Source organism: Anomaloglossus baeobatrachus, chromosome 5, assembly GCF_048569485.1.
Source record: "Anomaloglossus baeobatrachus isolate aAnoBae1 chromosome 5, aAnoBae1.hap1, whole genome shotgun sequence".
NCBI classification, from domain to species: Eukaryota; Metazoa; Chordata; class Amphibia; order Anura; family Aromobatidae; genus Anomaloglossus; species Anomaloglossus baeobatrachus.
In genome coordinates, this window is record NC_134357.1 from 41290699 (window position 1) to 41317668 (window position 26970).

Below are 26970 nucleotides of genomic sequence, written 5' to 3' on the forward strand. Positions count from 1 at the left end.
CAGACGGCAGTGGCCGCCTGCAGGAGACCGGGAATACGACCAGTGGAACCGTAAGGGACCGGGACAGGGTAGTGGTCCGCCGGAACTGAACCAGGGAGCTAACTGGATACCGGAGCACCAGGCAGGGTACTCAGACCCCGACTAGGCTATATGCCACCACCATAGTCGAATTAACTGATTGCGGTCTGGACCTCATGGGTTCATTCCCACCAAAGTCCCGTTTGAAGGCAACAGCACAACCCGTCTGGATAGTAGCCACCGCCAGAGGCTAGAGATCCAAGGGCCAGCGTCTGCGGGTAACAGGGGCTCCTACGACACATACACGCCGGGGAGCGGACTACCAGTGCCCAGGCACAGTGGTCACACTACAAACACAGGTGCAGGAGAAAGGCGGCCATTGCCAACCCGACTAGGAAGCTGCAGCCGGCTGCGGGCCCCGTTCATTACTCCGTTTGGTTTACCAGTGACTCTGTGTGGTTTAATCGTGAGTACAACAGTGCCATCAGGCACCGCGATGCACTGCAACACTGCGCCCTGCACCCCTGCCCGACCTGGCCCCGGGACCAACATCCCCTACCCACAAAGGGGTCAACACCTAGCTGCGCGACTACACCGCTCCCGGGAGTCCCCATACCTTCACCGCAGCGGTGGTGTCCACCATCACCACAACCTGTGGGTGGCGTCACGAACAATCATCCCAAAAACCAAATACCCGCATCTCTCGTGTGTAACGCCAACCCTTACAGAGTGACGTGACTCCCGGGTCCGTGAGAGGCTCGAGCCCGGATCCGAGCGGCTCGGCGGCCGCAGCCGAGGCCGCGGGGCGGTACACTAGGATACTGGGTCTGACCAATGGGACCCCCACAATGACTAGAACAGTGGTGAGTCAGCCTGGACTAGACTGAAGCTCCCTCCTCTTCCAACCTAGTGATCTTCCAGGAACCGCATGTGGGGCCATGGTGCAGATTCTGCAATGTGACCCAGGAACGTCATGTTATTCCGCTGGCTCTGCTAATTGCTAAATGTAATTAATTCTAATTATAATATGGGGATTGACCTCAGGGGTAACAGGAAACATCTGTCAGGCCGTGGAAGTCATCGGTGGTTGCATCATCACTGGTAAATAAGGACATGTTTATCAGGAGCTGTGAATGAGCGGAGGAGAGCCCACTGATAAAACGTTCAATCAGCGCCATTTCCTGAGGAAGTTTTCCACTCAGGAAGCTCAGAGTTAAACATGTTTTCCAGCATCTACAATCCTGACCTGATGATGCAACATATCAGTCCAACTTCATCCCCAGTCCTCCAGCGGTGTCTCCTGTATAATTCTGCATTTTACAGAGCGCATCGTATACCGCCTGTGCTCCACAAATACTATTGCTGAGAATTTTTTCTAAAGCATTTTTTCATGGAGATTTTCAGACTAGAAAAATGGGATACATATATCTTTTTGCATAGCAATTTACATTGCCTTGCAAAAGTATTTACCACCCAAAAAGTATTTACCCCCATGGCTTTATACCTATTTTGCTACATTACAATCTGTGTATAAATATTTTTGGAATACGATTTGTGTGTGATGCATCAACGCCAAATAGTCTAAGTTGGGGAAGTAAAAAAAATATAGGCAAAAATTAAATTTATGGGATAAGATAAATTAAAATTGCCATGTGCACATGTATTCACCCCTTTTGCTATGAAGCCTCTAAAAATGTCTCATGCAAGCAATTACCTTCATAAGTCAGATTCTTAGTGAAAGGAAGTCCACCTGTGTGCAATCTAAGTGCCCCGGGGTCTGTCATAATATACTTTTTTAAAAGGCCACAGAGGCTGCAACACCATTAAGCAAGATGCTCCACTAACCAAACAACACCAAGATAACCAAGAAGGTCTCCAAGCAACACCATGAATATCAAGGAAATCGCCAAACAATACCATGAAGACCAAGGAGATCTCCATATAACACTATGAAGACCAAGGAGGTCTCCAAACAACACCATGAAGGTCAAAGAGATCTCCAAACACCATGAAGACCAAGGTGGTCTCCAAACAACACCATGAACACCAAATGAGATCCCCAAACAGCACCATGTAGACCAAGGAGGTCTCCAAACGACACCATGAAGACCAAAGATATCTCCAAACATCATGAAGACCAAAGAGATCTCCAAACAAGACAGATACAAAGTGGTGAGAAGTATATTTCAGGTTTGGGTTCTAAAAAAATCTCAATCTCTGATGATGCCCAGAGCAGCATCAAATCCATTATCATCAAATGGAAAGAACATGGTACCACAACAAATCTGCCACGAGAGGGCCGCCCCCCAAAAACTCTCAGCAAGGAGGGCATTAATCAGAGTGGCAGCACGGAGACCAAAGGTAACCCTGAAAAAACTGCAGAGTTCCCAAGCAGAGTCTGGAGTATCTGCCCATATGACAGAGTGGCCAGAAAAAAACCTTTACTTACAGCCAAAAATTGGAAGATTGGTTTTGGTTTTACCAAAAGACATGTGGGAGACTGCCCAAATGTATGGAGGATGGAGCTGTGGTCAGATGAGACCAATGTTGAACTTTTTGGCCACCAAGGTAAATGCTATGTCTGGAGTCAAACCAACACAGCTCTACACCCCAAGTACACCATCCCCGCAGTGAAACATGGTGGTGGCAGCTTCATGCTGGGGGGGAGGTTTTTCAGCAGCATGGACAGGGAAAATGGTCCAAGTCGAGGGGAAGATGGATGGTGCAAAACACAGGGATATTCTTGAGCAAAACCTGTTCCAGTCTGTCAGTGATTTGAGCCTGGGATGGAGAGTCACCTTCCAACAAGGCAATGACCCAAAGCTACCGCTAAAGCAACACTTGAGTGGTGGAAGGGGAAACGTGTAAATGTATTGGAGCAGCCGAGTTACAGCCCAGACCTTAATCCAATGGAGAATCTGTGGTCAGACGTGAAGATCGCTGTCACCAGAGGAAACCTCTAACTTGAAGGAGCTAGAGCAGTTCGGTCTTGAGGAATGTGCAAAAATCTTGGAGCCAAAATGTGGAAAACTCATAGAGACATATCCAAAGCGACTGGCTGTGAATAGTTATGCACACTGAAATTTCAGTTATTTTGTCCTATTTGTTGTTTTTCACAATAAAATGAAAACCTAAACGTTCACAGTTGTCGGCATGTTCTTTACATGAGCTGATGCAAACCCTAAAAAACCCCAGTGAAACTCCAGGTTGTGAGGTAGCACAACACAAAAAATGCCAAAGGGGTGAAGACTTTTTCAAGGCACTTTATCTGGCGAGTTGTGTACTCATCGGCCACTTTCGCACAAGTGCAGCTATTATAGACGCTGTGCTATTTTTCCATTAAATGTGATGGAGTCTGAGAAACGTCAGATTTTCTTTATCATCACTAAATCGTTTAGCACAGGTTTAAAGTTTACGGGGGGTTTTTTTAAGTCCCTTTTTTGTGTTGTGGTATTCTTTGATTCCTTTTGCACCAAAATGGCGCATGCGTTTCATGAATTTTGCAAGTCAAAACTGGTCTTTATTTTAGAACTCTATCGATTTCTTTCTGAGTCACACGTTTTTGCAATATGTCACAAGAAATTGCGCCACAGTTTCTGGCTTACACAAAATCAGTGCAATGGGGACTGGAATACATTTGCGACAAATTTTGCAAACTTTTTTAAAAAGTGATAAGTGATGAATGAGCCAAAAACAACTGTAATTAACCCTGTGTACAATAGAAAATTGCTAAAACAAACAGAACACATAAAATAGATTAAAAAAAGATGCAAATTGAAAGATGAACAAACGAAAAACAAAAAATGAACAACAAACTAAAAACTCAACAAAAAACAGACACAAATGCACTGTCACTTTTCTCGAAACTCTGCATTGTTTCCACAAAACAATCAAGCTAAAGAGGCTGATGGTGGGTGAGGAAACAACCTTGGAAGGCAGAGGTTTGTTAAGTGCTCTGTCACATCCAGTGCACTTGAGGCCTCATTTGCATATATATATTAAAACGCTGATTTCTCAGGAATGCAGCAACAAATAGATATATAGGTAATGATGGATTTCACTTTCAAAGACCTGCATGGATTGGGGAGTTGATCTAATTGACAGACTCCCTTTAATGGAGTTGTGTCTCATAAGAGGCAGGGTCACAAGCGTGTCACTGCCTTATGTGATCTCGGAGGGCACAACATATTGTGGATCGCAGATCTGCTTTAGTGCCATTTGTCATTTACCCTGAATTGGAGCGTATTTAATACCTTCTGGTACTGAAGGGTTTAAGGTTCATTTCTATCCTGCAGTAATCTAACAGGTAGTTGTAATCTCAGCTGCAGCCACTCCCTTCTGCTATAAATATCTGTTTCTCACTCCTCCCTATGCCGGTTATAGCTCATACCTATGCTGTCCATTTGGAAGGAGCCAGTCTCTGGAGAAAGCTGAGGTGTCTCTTCAGTTGCAGCTGAGAAGTTTCTGCTGGAGTGTTACTTGTTGTGTCTTTCCCAATCTGTTTATCTTTCCTACCTCGTGTTATCTTATTGCAGTAGCGAGACTAGTCAGGGTGAGTTCAGGGCCAGTGAGGGCCTAGGCATGTGATTGGCTTACAGGGAAAAGGACCTGTTTAGGAACATTAGGGAGTGCAGTGATCAGCCTTAGGTGAGTGTTAGGAGGTGACCCCGCTCTCTCCCTAGCGCCAGGGTCTTCTGTTGTATTGGTGTTCCCCCGTGTTACAACATTCGTAAGGTGTATTCTTGGACCCTGCATGACAGGTCAAGTCAAACAATGACAGACAGCCCCTTTCTGAATATGGCCCCTGGAATTGATCAATGTTCTTTTCAACGGGAAGCCTCATTGGGCCTGATCCTTCCCTTACACCAGACTTGTAGTACTTTGATGGCTCAAATCTCCTCAAAATCCTGGCTTCCCCTCCTATGATGTCCATATGTCCTGATGTGGCTCATGGATGAGGTTTTCTTATAAAGATAACCCTTAAAGGGATAAGAATGGAGGACTGCCAAGCGATCAGCAATGGAATAGGTGATAACTTGCAGTGTTGGGACAATCCCTATAATGTAGTAAAAGCTTCTATGGTTCACTTCACTAGAGGGAAGGAGGACCCAAACCTTACAGAAGACCTCTACAATTCTGATCTAGCTCTGGGTCAGGAGGGGTACTGTTAGCTAAAGAGCCACTCTACTTTTTAACAAGACCCACAATCTTTTTTTTTTTAATTGGTTCTGATGACACTTTGCAAGAAGCTTCTGAATGTGGCCCATCTGGATGGCGATTGAGCTGTTCACCATTTGTGTATCTTGATTGTGGAAAACCGGAAAGAGAAAAGTGTTCACTGTGTACAATTCTATAATTGTGAACTGGTTAGATTGATGAGAAGCATAAAAAATGGTTTTAGATAAATGTGCACCTACCTTGACCCCACAGTGTGACGCATTGCTGCTCGTGAGTCTGACACATGCCACTATAGCAGTATCCATCGAGGGTGTAACAAGGCTGGCCATCATGTAGGTAGACGTTAGCCGGGCAGTGGGCGCTGCTTCCTGTGCAGAACTCCGGAAGATCACAGAAGTTACTGGCGTCTCGGCATGGAGTCCCACCTGGTTTAAGCTGAGAAATAAGAAGGCTAATGTTAGGTAAGCTCAACATTTCTGTGACATATGGGGTTCAGAGTGATCTGTAATCTCCTAATGACATATAAAAAAAATACAGCCTATACATTGACTGAAGCCCTCCCATACACTTTAGATATCTGTTGGCTTGGTCAATCATTCGGCCGGCAGCTATCTCGTCTGAGTCTTCCATACACAGGAGCAACAGAGCACTCCTGTTTTCTCTATGTGAAAGCCGCGGTGGCTTATCGGCAGTCCAAAATCGGACATGTGGGATCCTTATCCTCCCGGAATTCATCTTTTGCGGGCCCACATACACATTAAACTTTTGACCGAACCCATGGATATTGATTGTGTATATGGGGGCCATGGCAGTGCCCGTACAGTGGTACACTGAGCCACTGTGGAGCTGTTATAAGTGCCTCTAGGGTGATTCTTCTAATATTTCCACATCATGACAGATGGATTCTATATGTGCCTCTAGAGTTTTATAGATGCAATTCTATGGCTCCATACAAATTTGTAGAGTGTTGTTGTGGCGCCCCTGAGGCTTCCGTCGCCACAGGTCATTGCACCCCATCCAGCGGTGTGAGGCCCCATTCTGGGAGAGGAAGAGAGTGAACTCCGGTCCCCTGGTAAATCCACACTACACCCATTGTTAGGTACATACTGGGACCAGGGAAAGTGGCAGACAACCCTCCCATGCTGCATGCTGGGAGGGGCCGTAAGACCCATCCCTGCTCCTATAGGGTACAGCTTAGCAACTGGGGAGGTGGGAGGAGCCATCTGAGAGCAGACACAGAGAGGAAGGTCAAGTTTAGTCAGTCTACCTCAGGGAGGGAGAGTGTGAGGAGCCAGCATGTAGTTGGGGAAGAAGAACGAGAGAAAGGAGGGAGGAGGAGGCCTGCTGGAGGCAGGCAAGGAGGAGGAAAGAAAGAAAGAAAGAAAGAAGGAAAGAAAGCTCCAAGTCAGACAGGAGCAGAGAAACAGAAGGAGACGCTTCCTGGTGAAGATCCTGGGACCCAGAGGTCCAGGTGACACCACGTAGAAGACATAAGGAGTCGCAGGGCCACGGGTAGTCTGTATAGCTGTCGGGGCAGTTTAGAGCTACGGTGGCCTGTTCCACAAGAACATCGGTGGATGGATCAAGCTGCGACAGGGGACGGTCCCTAGAGACTGGAGGAGTGCAAAGATCATCTCCAAACAGTAAAAACCGAGGCCCAGGGAACGTTGTAAACTCCCCGGGCCACAGCCCACAGCAGTACCTCTAGAAAAGGGGTAATCAGCTGACAGGTGACCCCCCAGCCTGGAGGCTGTAGTGGAGGCCAAGCCAGGTTTATCCTATCAAAGGCAAGGCTAAGGAAGACAGCAGAAGAAAGAGACACTAAGAGAATGGTACCGGCTTTCACTCTCAGAATCACCCAGAAACGGCGGAGGTCCCTGACAGTGGTCCCAGCAGTCCAAGGGTCCCTACAGCGCTGTGACAAGAAGTGTGAGTAAAGAACTTGAACTGCACCCTTGGAGTGGTCTCTGTTATTTCAGCTGCATAGACATTCACAAGCACCAACTGTGCCCCGGGCATTGCTCCACCTGTGGGGAGCAGTACCACCATTGCTGCCATAACATCATCCCGGAGGCCTCACACAGCAGCGGCGGCCTAATAGCCGCATACCACAGGTGGCGTCACGAACACAACTTTATTCACCTAGCCACATTTTCTACTGACACCCACCAGGGCCACGGAGCCGGGCAGAGCCACCACTGACTACCACCGGACTAGTCCGGCCCGGCACCGGGTGTCCCATAGCCCTGGGGTGGGCGAGTCAACTTTGGCGTCACGAACAGGATTTCGTGCCCGGTCACACCGGGTACTGTGCGCCTGAAGAATCGTGAAATAGCCTGTGTTTTACTGTGAGAAATTGCCGCCATTGAAGCCACTGAGCGCGAGAAGAAGGGGGGCGTGCCAGAAGAAAGGGCGCAAAGAGAAGCCCCGCCCCCTTGTCCAAGAAAAGAGCGCGAAGCGGTGCCCGCCATAGAAGGCAGAGGAAGAAGAAATGGCGACTAGACAAGCTGGCCGGCTGGCAGAAAGAGTCTAAATGCCAGACCAGCAGATAAAGAAGATGGCTCCTGTAAGCGGAGGCCAGGAAGAGCTCACCTGGATCAGGCCTGTGACCGCCGCTGAGCTGAAGGCTGAGGTCGGGAGGATGGCTGACAGGATGAAGGAGCGGGAAGTTACCAGCCTGCTGCTGAGCAACATCAAAAGTCTGCTACTAGAAGAAGCGACGAGCCTGCTGCTGGGAGATCGTGCAGAAGGAGACGCAGAGAGAATGGCGTCCACACGCAGCGATCCATAGCTAGACTCCGCTGACTGGTGGGGCTGGGAGATGGACCAGTGGTGTGAAAGGCTGCAGGCGGAGGTGATGCAGCAGATCCGGCGAGCGACGCGCGGAGCAGCGACCGCCAGAACACCGGAGATGCTACTGAGGGGTGAGTCATTTAATGCCCCTGCCGGCGCGAGTGCCTCAACCCCCGCTACCATGCCCGCGGTCCCTGGAGAGATGCCCGGCATGGCGACGCCGATCCGGGCCGCAGCCACGCCAGGTGCGGCCCGCCAAGATTTCGCCGCCGGAGCGACGCCCATCCACACCGCAGCAGCGACGCCAAGCCCGGCCCGTCCAGCTCAGGCCCCAGCAGCGATACCCCGCTCGGACAAGCAAGATTCCGCCGCAGCGGCGACGTTAATCCACGCCGCAGATGCGGCCCGCCAAGCCCAGGCCGCAGCCACGCCAGGTGCGGCCCGTCAAGAATCGGTCACAGCAGCGACTCCAATACAGGCCGCCGTCATGCCAGGCGCGGCCCGCCAAAACCAGCAGACGCAGACTGTGCTGACCGCTGTTTACCTGCTGCCAGATGGGGAGCCGGAGAAGAATCCCTACATGTAAAGAAATAAGAAGCAGCTGAACTGTATATAGCCCCTGTCTGCCCCTCATTCTTTTTGAAGAAGTCCCTTGTGTTCTGCCCCAATGTTCTTTTCGAAGATGACACCCTTTCCTGCTGTACTGCCCCTCATGCTTTTCGAAGCTGTCACCCCCATGTTTATGTGTACCGGGCCACTAGACTGGAATGTGGTCCCTGGTAAATGTGATGTCTTATGTGTCCTGTGTAACCAGGCCACTGGACTTAGTGGCTGGTTGAGTATTTGTCCCATTGTTGTTTGAAAAGAAACGAACTGCCAGGCTACTGGACTTGTTGTAGCCGAAAATGTAATTAGTTGCACCCATTGTGCCCCCTACCAGAATTAAGGGGGATGTGCCCGAACCGTGCAATGAACTGGAAGTGCACACATAGTTTTCTTTATAAGAAGTTCGTAACGTTCAAATCATTGTGCCTCCCATAAAGGGAAGAAATGTTTTATTGTTTTATGTTATGCATAACAAAAATGTTTTTGCAGTTCTTCCACATGTTTTTGTTGTTTTTCAGCCCAAGGACGTGCTGGGATTTGCTGTGGGGGAGTGTGGCGCCCCTGAGGCTTCCGTCGCCACAGGTCATTGCACCCCATCCAGCGGTGTGAGGCCCCATTCTGGGAGAGGAAGAGAGTGAACTCCGGTCCCCTGGTAAATCCACACTACACCCATTGTTAGGTACATACTGGGACCAGGGAAAGTGGCAGACAACCCTCCCATGCTGCATGCTGGGAGGGGCCGTAAGACCCATCCCTGCTCCTATAGGGTACAGCTTAGCAACTGGGGAGGTGGGAGGAGCCATCTGAGAGCAGACACAGAGAGGAAGGTCAAGTTTAGTCAGTCTACCTCAGGGAGGGAGAGTGTGAGGAGCCAGCATGTAGTTGGGGAAGAAGAACGAGAGAAAGGAGGGAGGAGGAGGCCTGCTGGAGGCAGGCAAGGAGGAGGAAAGAAAGAAAGAAAGAAAGAAGGAAAGAAAGCTCCAAGTCAGACAGGAGCAGAGAAACAGAAGGAGACGCTTCCTGGTGAAGATCCTGGGACCCAGAGGTCCAGGTGACACCACGTAGAAGACATAAGGAGTCGCAGGGCCACGGGTAGTCTGTATAGCTGTCGGGGCAGTTTAGAGCTACGGTGGCCTGTTCCACAAGAACATCGGTGGAGGGATCAAGCTGCGACAGGGGACGGTCCCTAGAGACTGGAGGAGTGCAAATATCATCTCCAAACAGTAAAAACCGAGGCCCAGGGAACGTTGTAAACTCCCCGGGCCACAGCCCACAGCAGTACCTCTAGAAAAGGGGTAATCAGCCGACAGGTGACCCCCCAGCCTGGAGGCTGTAGTGGAGGCCAAGCCAGGTTTATCCTATCAAAGGCAAGGCTAAGGAAGACAGCAGAAGAAAGAGACACTAAGAGAAGGGTACCGGCTTTCACTCTCAGAATCACCCAGAAACGGCGGAGGTCCCTGACAGTGGTCCCAGCAGTCCAAGGGTCCCTACAGCGCTGTGACAAGAAGTGTGAGTAAAGAACTTGAACTGCACCCTTGGAGTGGTCTCTGTTATTTCAGCTGCATAGACATTCACAAGCACCAACTGTGCCCCGGGCATTGCTCCACCTGTGGGGAGCAGTACCACCATTGCTGCCATAACATCATCCCGGAGGCCTCACACAGCAGCGGCGGCCTAATAGCCGCATACCACAGGTGGCGTCACGAACACAACTTTATTCAACTAGCCACATTTTCTACTGACACCCACCAGGGCCACGGAGCCGGGCCCAGCCACCACTGACTACCACCGGACTAGTCCGGCCCGGCACCGGGTGTCCCATAGCCCTGGGGTGGGCGAGTCATTGTACTACGGCGGTGAATTTGAGACCTAAGGCTGCATTGAAATAGCCGAGAAATTTACAACAAAAAATGCCTCCCAAGCTTAGTCTTTAATATCCATGAAGGCTGCAGCCTATGTAACATGCATTATGTTTTTCTCCCTCTGCTATTGACTTAATAAGTTGCTGAATGCTTCACATAAACTAAGTATGCAAACCCCCTCATCCCCTGGTGATCACTGGGGTCCTGTTTTAGAAAATGTTTAGACATGGCTGTGACTTGCAGACCCAGAAAGGCAGAGAATTGGACGTCCTTTGGCCACATCCCACACTGATGACCACTCCATTGTCAACAATGTGCTTCAGAACCAGATGATGAATGCCACACAACTCCAGGCACATTTAAGGGAGGTGAGAGGCCCCCAAGTGTCACATCAGACCATTTGAAACCATGGTCTGCGTGCTAGATAACTTGCAATGGAGCTGACTACACCACCAGGTATAGACGACAACTACGCTGGACAAAGAACTAGTGGGCCTCAGTGATGTTCACTGATGAAAGTCAATTCCCGCTGAGTAGAAACGATGAGTACCAACGATGTTGGAGATATCAAGGAGAGCGATATGCATCAGACGAGCCTTTGGTGGTGGTGGTGGTGTTATAGTGTGGGGAGTGTGTCTAGTCAGTACAGAACGGCCCTTCACTGCATGAATGGTACAGTGACAGCTCCTACTACTGGAATAACATCATTAATCCAGTCATTGTGCCTCTGCATGAACAACACAGGCCTAGTTTCATCTTCATGGTTGACAATTCTCCAGCTCATCAAGGTTGCATCATTAGTGAATGGCTGCTGGAGACTGGAGGACCTCAAATGGAGTGGCCTGCATTTTCTCCAGACCTGAAAACCATAGAAAACCTGTAGGAGCAGCTGTGTCACCGTGTAGAGGCCGTAACTCTGTACCCCAGAACCTCAACGACCTGAGGGCCGCTCTTCAAGAAGAGTGGGATGCCATGCCTCTGCAGACAATAACTCCACTTGTGAACAGCAGGAGACAACGGTGACAGCTGTAATTGATGCCCAAGGCCACAGCAATAATTACTGAGACATTGACAATATTTGGGGGGTATAACCACCATTGTTGTTGGCTTTTGTTTCAATAAATCGTTTGAGATGAGAATTACAGTCTTCTACTTAAATGCCCAACTTTCATGAAAAAATATCACTGTACGTGAACTTTTTACATTTTACATAAATTTCCCCCGAAAGCCAAATATTCCTAACTTTTTGTAAGTAGTGTATATTATTTTTAAAATGTTGTACTGGACATTTATGGTGCAAAAAGCCACAGCCCCTATAGGGTTAAACTGGTTAGAGAGGACGTTGACATCAAGCTTACTTCAATTTTTCAATATGTCATCCATTAATGGATTCTGGGAAAGAAAGTCATGATGGGACATGATGCATTTGACATCCCTTTCGGATCAGTGAATGAATCCGTCATCGCGTGCGAATTAACCTGATATTCACAGACGTTTAGATGAGGGTTTGTTTTAAATCAAATCTCTAGCAACCAGTATTTATAAGGTAGGTATAGTGTTTGCAGTCAAAATGAAGGGATAACATAGACCCCGTTAGAAGTCACTGTGGCCTCATGTGCTGTTGGGAACAGCTGATACATGGTGCTCGATCACATCAAACTTCTCGGACAGGCGGGTCTCCATCAGCTTCTCCCTGCCCGCTGCTCGGAGTGGCAGGTGTCTCCCCACAAACGCACACAAGGAGAGACCTGCCACTTAAGGTTTAACATGGCTTGGTGCGGTACCCATTGCCGAGGCACTTGCTTTCCACATCTGGCTTGCTGCAGAAATTTGGGGATTCTGGGTGTGTGTGTTGTGGAAGATAACTTTATCTTCAGTACTTGTACTAGTCTGTACATCAGCGCAAATTCTCTTGGGCTGGGTCCCAGCTGCCGGGCATACCTTCTTTCAGGCTGACGCTCTATTGGGCGGGACATATTTTCATGCCTCTTAGCGCCATCCACTCCCATGTATCTGGCCTCCATCTTGGGTTGCCCAACTTCAGGAATCATTCTACTTGCGTCACAGGTTAACACTACCCCTTCTTCTCATTGCAAGTGTGCCGCCCCCGGGCCAGTAGCCGGTTCTGTCCGGATCCGTATCTACGATACGGCTCGAGGGGTTCTCCGGACCTGGGGGTCACGCGGACACTCCGAATAAAAGGGGGATTGGTTGTAAAATGTCTGTGACGCCACCCACGGTGTGTGGTGAGATGTAGCACCACCGCTGCCGTTGTGGGGCTCCCGGGGATGTTGGGCTGGCAGCTGGATGTAAACCCCTCCGTGGGTAGGGATGGATGTCCCGGGGCCCAGTGTCTCTATGCTGAGGATAGTGAGTGCAGGGGCCGGCGCACCCGGCCAGGCCAGGGATGTTACTCATGGTCGAATAAAGCACACAAGTCCTTTGGTAAACCAAGGTGATGGTGGCCGGCTGCCGCAGATGGGTGTATCTGATCCCACACCCGGGCTGGTAGTCAAAGTCTCTCTCCTCTGCACTCAGTGTGTTGTAGGTAGGACTTCCCGGTTTGAAACACGGGAGTGCGCTCCCGGTCCTTTGGTTGGGATCCATCCCCGTCTGACGCTGACCCTTGGGATCTACGAGCCCTGGTGGTTGCCCTATCCCTCTCGGTGGGTGGTTGTCTACTTTTTGGGACTTAGGTTGGGACAGGACCTAAAATCCTGCCCTCAATTGGTTAATTAGCTAGGCCGTCGGTGCCGGTCCTGGCTTCAGGGTCCAAGTACCCCCTCTGTGCACACGGTTTCCGGGTTGGTTCTCCGGTGTTGGTACTGGCGAGCTCCAACCCTGCCCAGGTCAACCTCGGATCTCTGGCAGCCGTCTTCCTGTCTGTTACCTAGCGAAGGTGTCAGGGCTCCGACCCTGGCACCTGTCAGCTTCACCTCCACTCCAAACTTAAACTCCAAGTGGAACTGGGACTAGAACTAACTGTTTTCTTGCCCCGGATCTCTAGACCCCTAGGTGGGCGTTTCCTAACCGTCTGGTCCTGCCCACTGGTGTGTCTGTCCTTCCCTGAGGGGGGTGACTAGGGTTTCAGGTCGGCTGATTTAACCCTTTGTGGGTTGGGTGTTATGCGGGGGCCTATGTGTACATCTACCTGGTTTTCCAGGACGCTACACAAGGATTGTGCATCCTACCGAATATGCAAAATGTAATGTGGCTCGGGGTAGTAGCTGTGGGTGAGATATTCATATACACAAATGCTGGGTTCATGTGTTCCCCTTCTAACTCCCTCCATATACATGAACACTCTCATGTGCTCCTCTCCCGACACCCTCCATATACATGAACACTCTCATGTGCTCCTCTCCCGACACCCTCCATATACATGAACGCTCAGCTCATATGCTCCTCTCCCAACTCCCCCGATGTACATGAACGCTCAGCTCATGTGCTCCTCTCCAAATTCCCTCCATATACATGAACATTCGGCTCAAGTGCTTCTCTCCCTATACCCTCCATATACACGAATGTCCGGCTCATGTGCACTTCTTCCAATTCCCTCCATATAGATCAACGCTTGGCTCATGTGTTCTTCTCCCGACTCCCTCTATATACATGAGCGCTCGGCTCATGTGGTTTTTCCTGACTTCCTCCATATACATGAACGCTCAGCTCATGTGCACATCTCCCGACTCCCCCAATATACATGAATGTTCAGCTCATGTGCTCTTCTCCCGACTCCCTTCATATACCTGACTTTTCAGCTTATGTGCTCCTCTCCCAACTACCTCCAAATACATAAATGCTTGGCTCATATGCTCCTCTTCCAACACCCTCCATTCACATGAACGCTCGACTCATGTGTTTGTCTCCTGACTCCCTCCACATACATGAGTACTTTGCTTATGTGCTCCTCTCCCAACTCCCTCCATATACATGAACAGAACACTTGGTTCATGTGCTCCTCTCCCACCTCCCTCCATATACCTGAACACTCGGCTCATGTGCTCCTCTCCCACCCCACTCCATATACATGAACACTCGGCTCATGTGCTCCTATCCCAACTACCTCCATATATATGCACACTCGGCTCACGTGCTCCTCTCCCACCTCCCTCCATATACATGAAAACTCGGCTCATGTGCTCCTCTCCCACCTCCCTCCATATATATGAACACTTGGCTTATGTCCACCTCTCCCATCTCCCTCCATATACATGAACACTCGGCTCATGTGCTCCTCTCCCAACTGCCTCCATATACATGAACACTCGGCTCATATGCTCCTTTCCCTACTCCCTCATAATATACTGTATGAACTCTCTATTCATATGCTCCTCTCCCAACTCCCCTCCATATACATGAACACTCGGCTCATGTGCTCCTACCCCAACTCCCTCCATATACATGAACACTCGGCTCATGTGCTCCTTTCCCAACTCCCTCCATATACATGAACACTCGGCTCATGTGCTCCTCTCCCAACTCCCTCCATATACATGAACACTCGGCTCATGTGCTCCTCTCCCAACTCCCTCCATATACATGAACACTTGGCTCATATGCTCCTTTCCCAACTCCCTCCATATACATGAACACTCGGCTCATGTGCTCCTCTCCCAACTCCCTCTATATACATGAACACTCGGCTCATGTGCTCTTTTCCCAACTCCCTCCATATACATGAACACTTGGCTTATGTGCTCCTCTCCCAACTCCCTCCATATACATGAACACTCGGCTCATGTGCTCCTTTCCCAACTCCCTCCATATACATGAACACTCGGCTCATGTGCTCCTCTCCCACCTCCCTCCATATATATGAACACTTGGCTTATGTCCACCTCTCCCATCTCCCTCCATATACATGAACACTCGGCTCATGTGCTCCTCTCCCAACTGCCTCCATATACATGAACACTCGGCTCATATGCTCCTTTCCCTACTCCCTCATAATATACTGTATGAACTCTCTATTCATATGCTCCTTTCCCAACTTCTTCCATATACATGAACATTTGGCTCATGTGCTCCTTTCCCAACTCCCTCCATACACATGAACACTCGCCTCATATGCTCCTTTCCCAACTCCTTCCATATACATGCACACTCGGCTAATGTGCTCCTCTCCCACCTCCCTCCATATACATGAATGCTCAGCTCCTGTGCTCCTCTCCCGACTCCCTCCATATACATCAACAGAACACTTGGCTCATGTGCTCCTCTCCCAACTCCCTCCATATACATGAACGCTCGGCTCATATGCTCCTCTCCCAACTCCCCTCCATATACATGAACACTCGGCTCATATGCTCCTCTTCCAACTCCCTCCATACACATGAACACTCGGCTCATATGCTCCTCTCCCAACTCCCTCCATATACATGAACGCTCGGCTCATATGCTCCTCTCCCAACTCCCTCCATATACATGAACGCTCGGCTCATATGCTCCTCTCCCAACTCCCCTCCATATACATGAACACTCGGCTCATGTGCTCCTCTTCCAACTCCCTCCATACACATGAACACTCGGCTCATGTGCTCCTCTCCCAACTCCCTCCATATACATGAACACTCGGCTCATATGCTCCTCTCCCAACTCCCCTCCATATACATGAACACTCGGCTCATGTGCTCCTACCCCAACTCCCTCCATATACATGAACACTCGGCTCATGTGCTCCTTTCCCAACTCCCTCCATATACATGAACACTCGGCTCATGTGCTCCTCTCCCAACTCCCTCCATATACATGAACACTCGGCTCATGTGCTCCTCTCCCAACTCCCTCCATATACATGAACACTTGGCTCATATGCTCCTTTCCCAACTCCCTCCATATACATGAACACTCGGCTCATGTGCTCCTCTCCCAACTCCCTCTATATACATGAACACTCGGCTCATGTGCTCTTTTCCCAACTCCCTCCATATACATGAACACTTGGCTTATGTGCTCCTCTCCCAACTCCCTCCATATACATGAACACTCGGCTCATGTGCTCCTTTCCCAACTCCCTCCATATACATGAACACTCGGCTCATGTGCTCCTCTCCCAACTCCCTCCATATACATGAACACTCGGCTCATGTGCTCCTCTCCCAACTCCCTCCATATACATGAACACTTGGCTCATATGCTCCTTTCCCAACTCCCTCCATATATATGAACACTTGGCTTATGTGCTCCTCTCCCAACTCCCTCCATATACATGAACACTCGGCTCATGTGCTCCTCTCCTAACTCCCTCCATATACATGAACACTTGGCTCATATGCTCCTTTCCCAACTCCCTCCATATACATGAACACTCGGCTCATGTGCTCCTCTCCCAACTCCCTCTATATACATGAACACTCGGCTCATGTGCTCTTTTCCCAACTCCCTCCATATACATGAACACTTGGCTTATGTGCTCCTCTCCCAACTCCCTCCATATACATGAACACTCGGCTCATGTGCTCCTTTCCCAACTCCCTCCATATACATGAACACTCGGCTCATGTGCTCCTCTCCCAACTCCCTCCATATACATGAACACTCGGCTCATGTGCTCCTCTCCCAACTCCCTCCATATACATGAACACTTGGCTCATATGCTCCTTTCCCAACTCCCTCCATATATATGAACACTTGGCTTATGTGCTCCTCTCCCAACTCCCTCCATATACATGAACACTCGGCTCATATGCTCCTTTCCCAACTCCCTCCATATATATGAACACTTGGCTTATGTGCTCCTCTCCCAACTCCCTCCATATACATGAACACTCGGCTCATGTGCTCCTCTCCTAACTCCCTCCATATACATGAACACTTGGCTCATATGCTCCTTTCCCAACTCCCTCCATATACATGAACACTCGGCTCATGTGCTCCTCTCCCAACTCCCTCTATATACATGAACACTCGGCTCATGTGCTCTTTTCCCAACTCCCTCCATATACATGAACACTTGGCTTATGTGCTCCTCTCCCAACTCCATCCATATATATGAGCGCTCGGAGTTTCATCCAGAAAACTTGAACAAAATTTAGCAGATTCATCTAATATTCACCCACATGTCTGTTTTTTACAATCTGTTTTCATATATCTACATTAAAATATACCCATATATTTGAATGGGTGAGTCTCATCCAATAGACGCAAGAAAGTAGTACATGCTACAATTTTTTCTCATGGACATTCGGACTGAGAAAAATTTGTTAATTTGAACAGCCCTATTGAATAATATGCTATCCGTGTGCTATCCGTGTGCTATCTAATCAAAAATTACGTATACCACATCCGATTTAGACGCCCATCTACACGGGCTCTAAACAAAAAGAACGGACATTTAAATTTCAATGACTTGACACTTCTTCCACATAACAGCCGTATCGTGAGGCTCTCACGCTCATTCCACAAATGGAGGGCTTTACATTCATCTCGAGGTTAAAATGGCATAGAGCTAACTACGGACAAGAGACCTCGGCACTCATCCATCCACGATTGTCTCTCATATTGCCTTATTAAATCAGATTTTAGACATTTTTAGATGAAGATTTTTTTTAAAAAAAAAGGATTCAAAAAAAATATTATACCGCCATTAAGAGCCAAAAATTCTATATAATGCAACCAATAAATAAATACAACCAGGGAAAGGCTGAGTATATTCAGCAAGATCTCAGCTTCGGCTGTGAATTTTAGAACTTTCCCTAGCGTCAGACAAAAAGAAAAATTTTCTTGGGGGCCATAAAATAAAAACTTTACGATGACTTTCCCTCCAAAATAAATATGTCATAACTGGATGAAAGTGTTGAGTGCCATTCGAAAATGAGAACGATTATTATAAAATGACTCCAGAGAAGGGAGAGTCTGTTTTCATTTAAAGCCGTTGTATCAATAAAGAAGAAGCCTACGGGAGAGCGGCCCCCACGGACTAACACCAGTCTCCCGCCGTTACTCTTATCATTCATTTTAGACAGCTAAAGCTGGCGGATTTTAACTTTTGGCAGAAGAAAAAAAATTTAGTTTTGTAGTATTATCTATACAAAAAATTACAAATCCCCTACAAATAATCCAAATAAGTAATCTTTATTATAAATTACAAAATAACTGTTACGTGAGCACAAAAATGAAATTTATCATCGGCTGGATCTTGGCATCCAGTTATGTAGCGTCCAGCAAAAACTAAGCAGAACAATCGGGTATTTCCTTATAGCTTTAAATATGAGACTTAAAGGGAATGTGGCAACAGAAAATGACCTAGCCTTTAAATCAGGTTTATGATGAATGGTATTTATTATTTATTTTCTTTACTTTTCTATATTGTTGCTATCAATATACTGTATATATATATATATATATATATATATATATATAATGTTTGCATATATATATATATATATATATATATATATATATATATATATATATATATGCAAACATTTGGAAATCGTGCTATTTCCACAATGGTTACTAGGATTTATGCTAAACCTTTTTTCCCCTGTTCTGTACTCGAGACTTTTCAGCAGTCTCATTATCATCACAAACAGGATTAAAATTTTACACATGGTAGATAATCAAGGATCCATCATTTACAATTGGTGTTAATCGAACTTTTTCTTCATGCTATTGTACACACGATTTGTCAGCAGTCTCATTATCATCACAAACATGATTACAATTTTACACATGGTTGATAACAAAGGATCCATCATTTACAATACGTGTACAGACGATGACCGAACCGGCCGTGGCTTTCCTGACCTGAACAGTTTGTGCCTATGAGGCTGTTGAGTTCGGGTTACAAGGCTCGCGGCCGGTATGCACCGTCCCGTGAATGACAGATATGTGAAATTTGCCTAAATGTGTGCAACGACCACGGTTTCTTAACAAATGACTAGGGATGAACGAATATCACAAATATTTGGCAATATTCGACTTTGCGAATATTCAACAAATAGGTCGCCGCTATGAAAATATTCGATGTGCAATGTAAGTCTATGGGAAGCCCGAATAGTTGCTATTCGGCAACTATTCGGGGTTCCCATAGACTTACGTTGCGCATCGGATATTCGCAAATAGTCGAATATCGGCGACCTATTCGTCGAATATGGGTGTTGCCGAATATTTGAGGTATTCGATCATCCCTACAAATGACCACTGATGACATGAGCATTATATCTAATATTACCTTAACTGATGTACGGAAATAACTAGTTTTAGGGTAAAGTTTGGAAATGTCCAACCTGCAAATATCAAAGGTGATCGTTCTATAGACTAGACTGATGTTCTTCACAATGAAGTGTCTAAATAAATCGGACTTCCAATAAATTAGATCAAACCTTTTTCCGAAAATGAAACTACCTCGACCAGGAAAAGCGTAGAGCGGAATAAGCTGCAGCCAGTGGAAGCAAAGAAACGGCCATTTTGAACTCAACGCACCTCTGAGTCCTCTCGCTACCCCCCCAAATCTACCATCAGAGAAGAATCAGGAGGTCCCCATATATATAGGATTGCTGACTAGCAATGAGTGAGCATGCTCAGCACTGCTCATTACTCAATTGAGTATCGGGTACTCGCGGAGTTCAGCTGAGTTTCGCGGGTTCTTGGATATTTCGTCTGTGAAATAACGACCCAACGCACAGGCTCGCTTCACTACATAATGTGTGCAGGCGCCCCAGGGAGAGCCAGACGCAGTCTCTGAATGGCTCTCCTGGGGGGAGGGGTAAAACAAAGTTCTCAGATGTAGTGAGACAAAAATAAAAAAACTCGCCCTCCGTCTCACAGGAAATACTATTTATGACGGGCTGCAAGTGGGCGAAGAGCCGAACAGGTCAATCATTGACTTTCAGTTAATGCTCGATACTTGCATCAAACTCATCCGAGCGTCTAGCGAGCATTCGAGCATCATAGTGCTCGCCCATCACTTTTGGTGACCAATCAAGCCACCATTGGCATGTCCAGATGACTATTATGTATTACGTCCATCTTTAGGTCCTGACTACACTGACATTTTGGCATTCGAAAAATATGTCACATGCAGGAGGGTCATGATGTATTGGGGGTTTATCAATTCCTAGGAAGGAAGAGATGAGGAATAGTCCAACAGGGACTTTATTTACTGGAAAGAGTTATATTCCTGACAAACTAATAGTATTAGAGACAGAGGGAAGACAATCTGAGGAGGAAAATATGGGAAACGTCACACTGTAGATAGCCAGATACAGTCAGAAGAAGAAATGACTCAACGTGTTGGGTCTATGTAGATGTTCCTCAGCTTGTCCTCATTTGTCTGCTGAGCAGGGGATGTATGGACTGTGATTAGCAGAACGGATCTACCTTTTTATAATATGGGCAATTATCACCTATTCTCAGAGAAAGAGAGTCCGCAGGAACAAGGGCTGCTCTGTATTAGACTCTACAGATGGAAGAGGCCCCTAGAGAAGGAGCCCCAGGAGAACGAGAGCGATTCTGCCGAAGTAAGAGCGGATCTGTATTAGAGATTGTCACAGAGAAAAAGAGAGTCTATCAGAGCAAGAGCCGCTCCGAGTCTGTCACAGATAGAGACTGCCAGACTAGGAACAATTCTATATTAGAGTCCGCCACAGAGAGAGTCCACCAGGGTCGGAACCACTCTTCATAAGAGTACGCCCCAGTGAGAGAAGGCCAGAGTAGGAGCAACTCTGTATTTGAGTACGCCCCAGTGAGAGAAGGCCAGAGTAGGAGCCACTCTGTATTAGAGTACGCCCCAGTGAGAGAAGGCCAGAGTAGGAGCCACTCTGCATTAGAGTACGCCCCAGTGAGAGAGGGCCAGAGTAGGAGCCACTCTGCATTAGAGTACGCCCCAGTGAGAGAGGGCCAGAGTAGGAGCCACTCTGCATTAGAGTACGCCCCAGTGAGAGAAGGCCAGAGTAGGAGCCACTCTGTATTAGAGTACGCCCCAGTGAGAGAAGGCCAGAGTAGGCATTACTCTGAATTAGAGTACACCCCACAGAGAGAGAGCCTGCCAAGAGTATGCATTACTCTGTATTAAAGTACGCCTTAGAGAGAATGTCAGACTATGAGTCACGCTGTATTAGAGTCTGCAACAGAGAGTTCACCAGAGTTGGAGTCACTCTGAATTAGAGTATGCCCCAAAGAGAGAGAACGCCAGAGTAGGAACCATTTTGTTTTAGAGTACGCCCCAGAGAGAAAGTCCGCCAACGTAGGAGTCAGTCTGTATTACAGTATGCCCCAGAAAGAGGAATCTGCCGAGTAGGAGTCACTCTGTATTAGATTACGCACCAGAACACCAGAGTAGGAGCCACGCTGTATGAGACTATGCCTCAGAGAGAGAGAACACCAGAGTAGGAACCACTCTGTATTAGAGTACGCCCCAGAGAGAGAGAGTCCGACAGAGTAGGAGTCACTCTGTATTAGGGTACGACCCAAAGAGAGGTAGTTTGCCAGAGTAGGAACCATTTTGTATTAGAGTACGCCCCATGGAGAGAGAATCTGCCAGAGTAGGAGTCACTTTGTATTAGAGTACGCCTCAGTGAGAGAAAGTCTGCCAGAGTAGAAGTCACTCTGTATTAGAGTACGCCCCAGAAAGAGGAATCTGCCCGAGTACGAGTCACTCTTTATTAGAGTACAGTCCAGGGAGAGAGAACGCCAGAGTAGGAACCATTCTGTATTAGGGTACGCCTCATAGAGAGAGAGAATCTGCCAGAGTAGGAGTCACTTCATATTAGAGTACGCCCCAGAGAGAGAACGCCATTGTAGGAACCACTCTGTATTAGAGGTAGGTTATAATGGTTATGTGTGGTATCTGTGAAAAAAAAACCGGTTGCCACATGTACCGGAAACACAGACATGTGAAATTGCCTAATGGAGGGAGGTCCTGAGCAGTAAACTTCTTTATGACATCCACAAGCCCTAAAGAAGTTTTTACTTTTTTTACAACATTTTGTGCAGATTATATTTGGACTTTCCAAACTGGAATTTAACGTTACATATATTCTTGGTTTGCTGCTATCAGACATTTTCATTGGATACAGAGATTAAATTATAAAAACAAATACTGAGATATATAAAAATGCTGACATTCACCTTGCAGTCTTCGCAGCAGAGTCCGTGCGCGCAGACGGCTCCAGGGTACAGCAGGCACGTGCTGGCATTACAGCAAGGGTTTGCACATTCCTGTAAGGAAATTCAGAGAAGTGTCTTAGAATGGCGCGACCATCAGTGTTTTCCTTCATGTCTGAAAATCAGAGTAATGAATCCTCCAAATCCCACTCGGGCACAGAACAGGAATTTCTACACTCACATTATGGTTTTTCAAGATGCTTCGAAGTGAAATGATGAAACATAAGAGCAAGGTGGATACATGTAGTAAAGCCGGGGTCACACTGGACGATCTATCGAGCGATCGCACCCGCCCCCATCGTTTGTGCGACACGGGCAACTTGTTGCCCGTGTCGCACAAAGTCGGTAACCCCAGTCACACGTACTTACCTTCCAAACGACCTCGCTGTGGGCGGCGAACATCCTCTTCCTGAAGGGGGAGGGACGTTCGGCGTCACAGCGACGTCACTCAGCGGCCGCCCAATAGAAGCGGAGGGGCGGAGATGAGCGGGATGTAACATCCCGCCCACCTCCTTCCTTCCGCATTGCCGGCGGGTCGCAGGTAAGCTGTGTTTGTCATTCCCGAGGTGTCACACAGAGCGATGTGTGCTGCCTCGGGAATGATGAACAACCGGAGCACAGAAGGAGGAACGACATTTTGAAAATGAATGACGTGTCAATGAGCAATGATAAGGTGAGTATTTTTGCTCGTTCGGAGGTGCCACACGCTACAATATCTCTAACGATGCCGGATGTGCGTCACGGGATCTGTGACCCCGACGACATATCGCCCGATATATCGTACCGTGTGACGCCGGCTTAAGGTTTCTACACATTGGAAGATGATGGCGCCCGGTGGAGGAAGACTCGTGAACAATATGACTACTTATGACTCTGAAGTTTAGTTTTCTCCTGTTTCTTTATATGGAAGGTCACTCAGGACAGGCAGAAAATATTTTATTATTTTGTCCAACTGTCCTTAAAGGGGCGGTTCAGCCTTTATAAAAAAAAAACGTCTGACCTTACGCTTAATAACTCATAAAATATTATGCTGCCAAAAAAGACGCTCTTCACTGTGTAATGTAAAAGGCTCCGATCCAAGCGTTATCAATCCACACACATAATGAATCACACAGAAGATTTTGGCAAACACCAAACCTCATTGGGATTATCAAATGTTTGTCCTAAAATACTGACTCAACCCCGGCCCTAATAAGTGAATTTATATTCCCTGATAGGAGCATTCATTGCACATTGTTATTTCATGGTTTACAGACTATTATGGGGGGAGGCATCTGGGGATGACGCACTGTTATGGAGGAATTGTGGAGGATGTATTGTTATAGGGGGATTCTGTTGGTGACACACTGTTATGGGGATCTGTGGATGACACATTGTTGTGAAGGATCTATGGGTGATATGTAGCACCCAGGGATATGGGGTACTCAGTTCCGGACAGTGTACGTTTCGGGGATGTCATGGTGGTGGCCGTTCCCGGTTCCGTGCCCTGGGCCCTTTTTGTAATGGGGATGGGGATATTTACAGGGGATTTGTGAATAGAGTTTATTTGTGACGCCACTTATGGTAGGGTAGGGTAAGGGTAAGGTAGGGAGCCACCACTGCAGAATATCTCTACTGGGGCTGATGGTGTTAGCAGCTAGTATGGTAATCCCTCCGCAAGTAGGGTAGTGCCCCAGCGGGTGTATGATGCGGTGGGCGTCGGAAGAAGGAGTCTAGACAGGTATTCAGTGCAACTGGTTTACTCACTTTTCGGGTGTTAACTGGTTGCCCGAGGCCGGCTGGTTTCACCTCCAGGTCCCCTTCGTCCCAGTGCCAGTCTGGTTCTCTGGTACCTTCTTCCCCTGCACCTGTCTCTGGTAAGGGGGTCCCTGTGGTATGGAGCACTGGAGGTCCCCGGTTTGTGGTTTGTCCACCTCTGTCCACCTGACAGTAGCGTGAACCCTGTGGGGTTGGAGTCTCTGGTCCTGTACCCGGCTCTCTCTTTGCTACTGAGTCTACGGATTCTTTAGGGTCAGCGAAGTCCTTGATGGTCACCTTGCTGTGCAGGTGTAACAGGTCGGCTTGAAGCTCTTTCCTGTCCTAGGGTCCTGTACCCTGTCGGTGAGTAGTTCCGAGAGTACTCCACCATACTCCACCGGCAACTACCTCTCCTGGATACCAGGTGACCGTTAACCCAGGTCAGGGAGTCACTTCTCTCCCACCTTCACACTTTCACAGTCAACTCTGAACTCTCTTCTCTCCACAGTCTGCCCCTCCCACCTGGTCAACTAGTGGACTGGACTGGCTCCACCTCTAGGCGGCCATCCATGGTCCCACCCTAGCTAGGTACCATTATATTGGGGGATTGTCGGGGAAAACTGGGATTACCTGGGTTTTTGGTGGTACTGGCACTGGGGTACTGGGTACCTAAGGGGGTAGGCCCTGTATCCTGGTGGGGATGCAAACCCTTGTAGCACCCTGATGGCCTCAGGGGCGCTACAGATACACCGTTATGGGGATCTGTGGATGATACATTGTTTTGGGGGATGTATTGATGATACACTGTTATTGGGATCTGCGGATTATGGTGAATTTGTGGAGGAGGTATTGTTATGTGGGTATTCTGTTAGTGACACACTGTTATGGGGTATGGGGATCTGTAGATGACACATTGCTATGGATCATTTGTGGAGGATGTATTGTTATTGGAGGATTCTGTTGGTGACCCACTGTTATGGAGATCTATGGATGACACATTGCTATGGCAAATGTATGATTGATACACTGTTATGGGGATCTGTGGATGACATTGTTATGGGGATGTATGGATGATTATGCAAAGTTATTGTTATGGGGGCTTCTGTTGGTGACACATTGTTATGTGGATCTGTGCATGAAGCACTCTTATAGGGATCTGTTTGATGGCACATTTGTTATGGGGGATGTACAGTATGATTGATACACTGTTATGGGGATCTGTGGATGACACATTGTTATGGAGGATTTGTGGAGAATGTATTGTTATGAGGGATTCTGTGGGTAACACTGGTATGGAGATCTGTGGATGATGCATTGTTATGGGGATCTGTGTATGACATTGTTATGGGGGATCTATGAATAATACACTTATGGGGATCTATGGATGACACATTGTTATAGTGGATTTGCTGAGGAGGTATTGTTATGGGGGATTCTGTTGGTGACACTGGTATGGAGATCTGTGGATGATGCATTGTTATGGGGATCTGTGGATGACATTGTTATGGGGGATGTATGGATAATACACTTATGGGGATCTAAAGATGACACATTGTTATAGTGGATTTGCTGAGGAAATAATGTTATGGGGGATTCTGTTGGTGACACAATCTTATGGGCATCTGTGGATGATGCATTGTTATGGAGGATGTGTAGATGATACACTTATGAGATATCTGTAGGGAGGTCTGTCGGTTACACACTGTTATGGGGATCAATGGCTGATACATTGTTATGGGGACATTTGTGGCTGACACAATGGAAAGAGAGCATCTGTGGATAGAATCAGCTGTGGATGGGGAAATCTATAAACGGGTCTTATAATATGGGGGTACACAACTGTGTGGGGCACATTTTGCTATGGATGTGTCTTGAATGGGGGCACCTGACCCTTGCATGGTTCGAGAAAATTGTGACCGTAAATATGGGAATTCCCAAAGGAGGCACACTCAGTCACTGAATGGTTAATAGATCCCTTCTCTCAGACAAAACAAAAAGAATATTCATAACGCGAAAATCTTATTCCCCTTAAACTAAAAACTAAAAAAAAAAAACAGCTCCAAACTATTTAGAATATTCATCATTTTATCCTAAAAAATTAAAGATCCTCTAGGAACCAGAATTAGTGAAAACCGTAAACCTAAGAACATTAATACGCAATAATCCGTTCAGGTGGTTTTCTTCAATGCAGATGGATTACAGACATAATGCAACTTGTGAGAATTTGGAAAATATTTAATTCCACGAAAGAAAAAAAGAAAATATTTGAGGTCGTATTAATATTTAATAGCAGAGATTAAGAAACCATTCCTAGTGGTCCAGGAGGACTGCCACCGGCATAATAATAACCAGACGCACAGTAGAAAAGTCACCGGCGCTGACAGAACTAATAAAGGATCCTCAGATAACAGTATTTTCTGCAGAAACTCACTGACCGCAACTGCTGAGAGGAAGAAGAGACTGGAGAAGGCATGAACCATGAATTATGGTAAAGGACAAAGCGACAGACTCTGCATGGCATTTATTAAGTGAGAACTCGGTGGCTAAAAATCATGTTTTTCGTGACTTTATTGGAAGTCGAATTTGGGAACAGTCTTAAAAAAGAATTGTCATAACTTAATAACAAATATAAATATTATAGTAAACGATTCAACATGCTAAATTA

At 47.4% G+C, this 26970-nt stretch overlaps 1 protein-coding gene across 2 annotated transcripts in view; it reads right to left on the minus strand.

Annotated features, from left to right (window-relative positions):
- Positions 1-26970, minus strand: part of ADAM12 (ADAM metallopeptidase domain 12) — a 779249-nt gene that overhangs the window by 127909 nt on the left and 624370 nt on the right. For both annotated transcript variants that reach the window (XM_075348446.1, XM_075348445.1), the window contains exons 13-14: positions 22533-22622; positions 5436-5631 (exon numbers count right to left, since the gene is read on the minus strand). In XM_075348446.1, coding sequence (XP_075204561.1) covers positions 5436-5631; positions 22533-22622 — 286 coding nt within the window. The remainder of the gene's footprint in view (positions 1-5435; positions 5632-22532; positions 22623-26970) is intronic.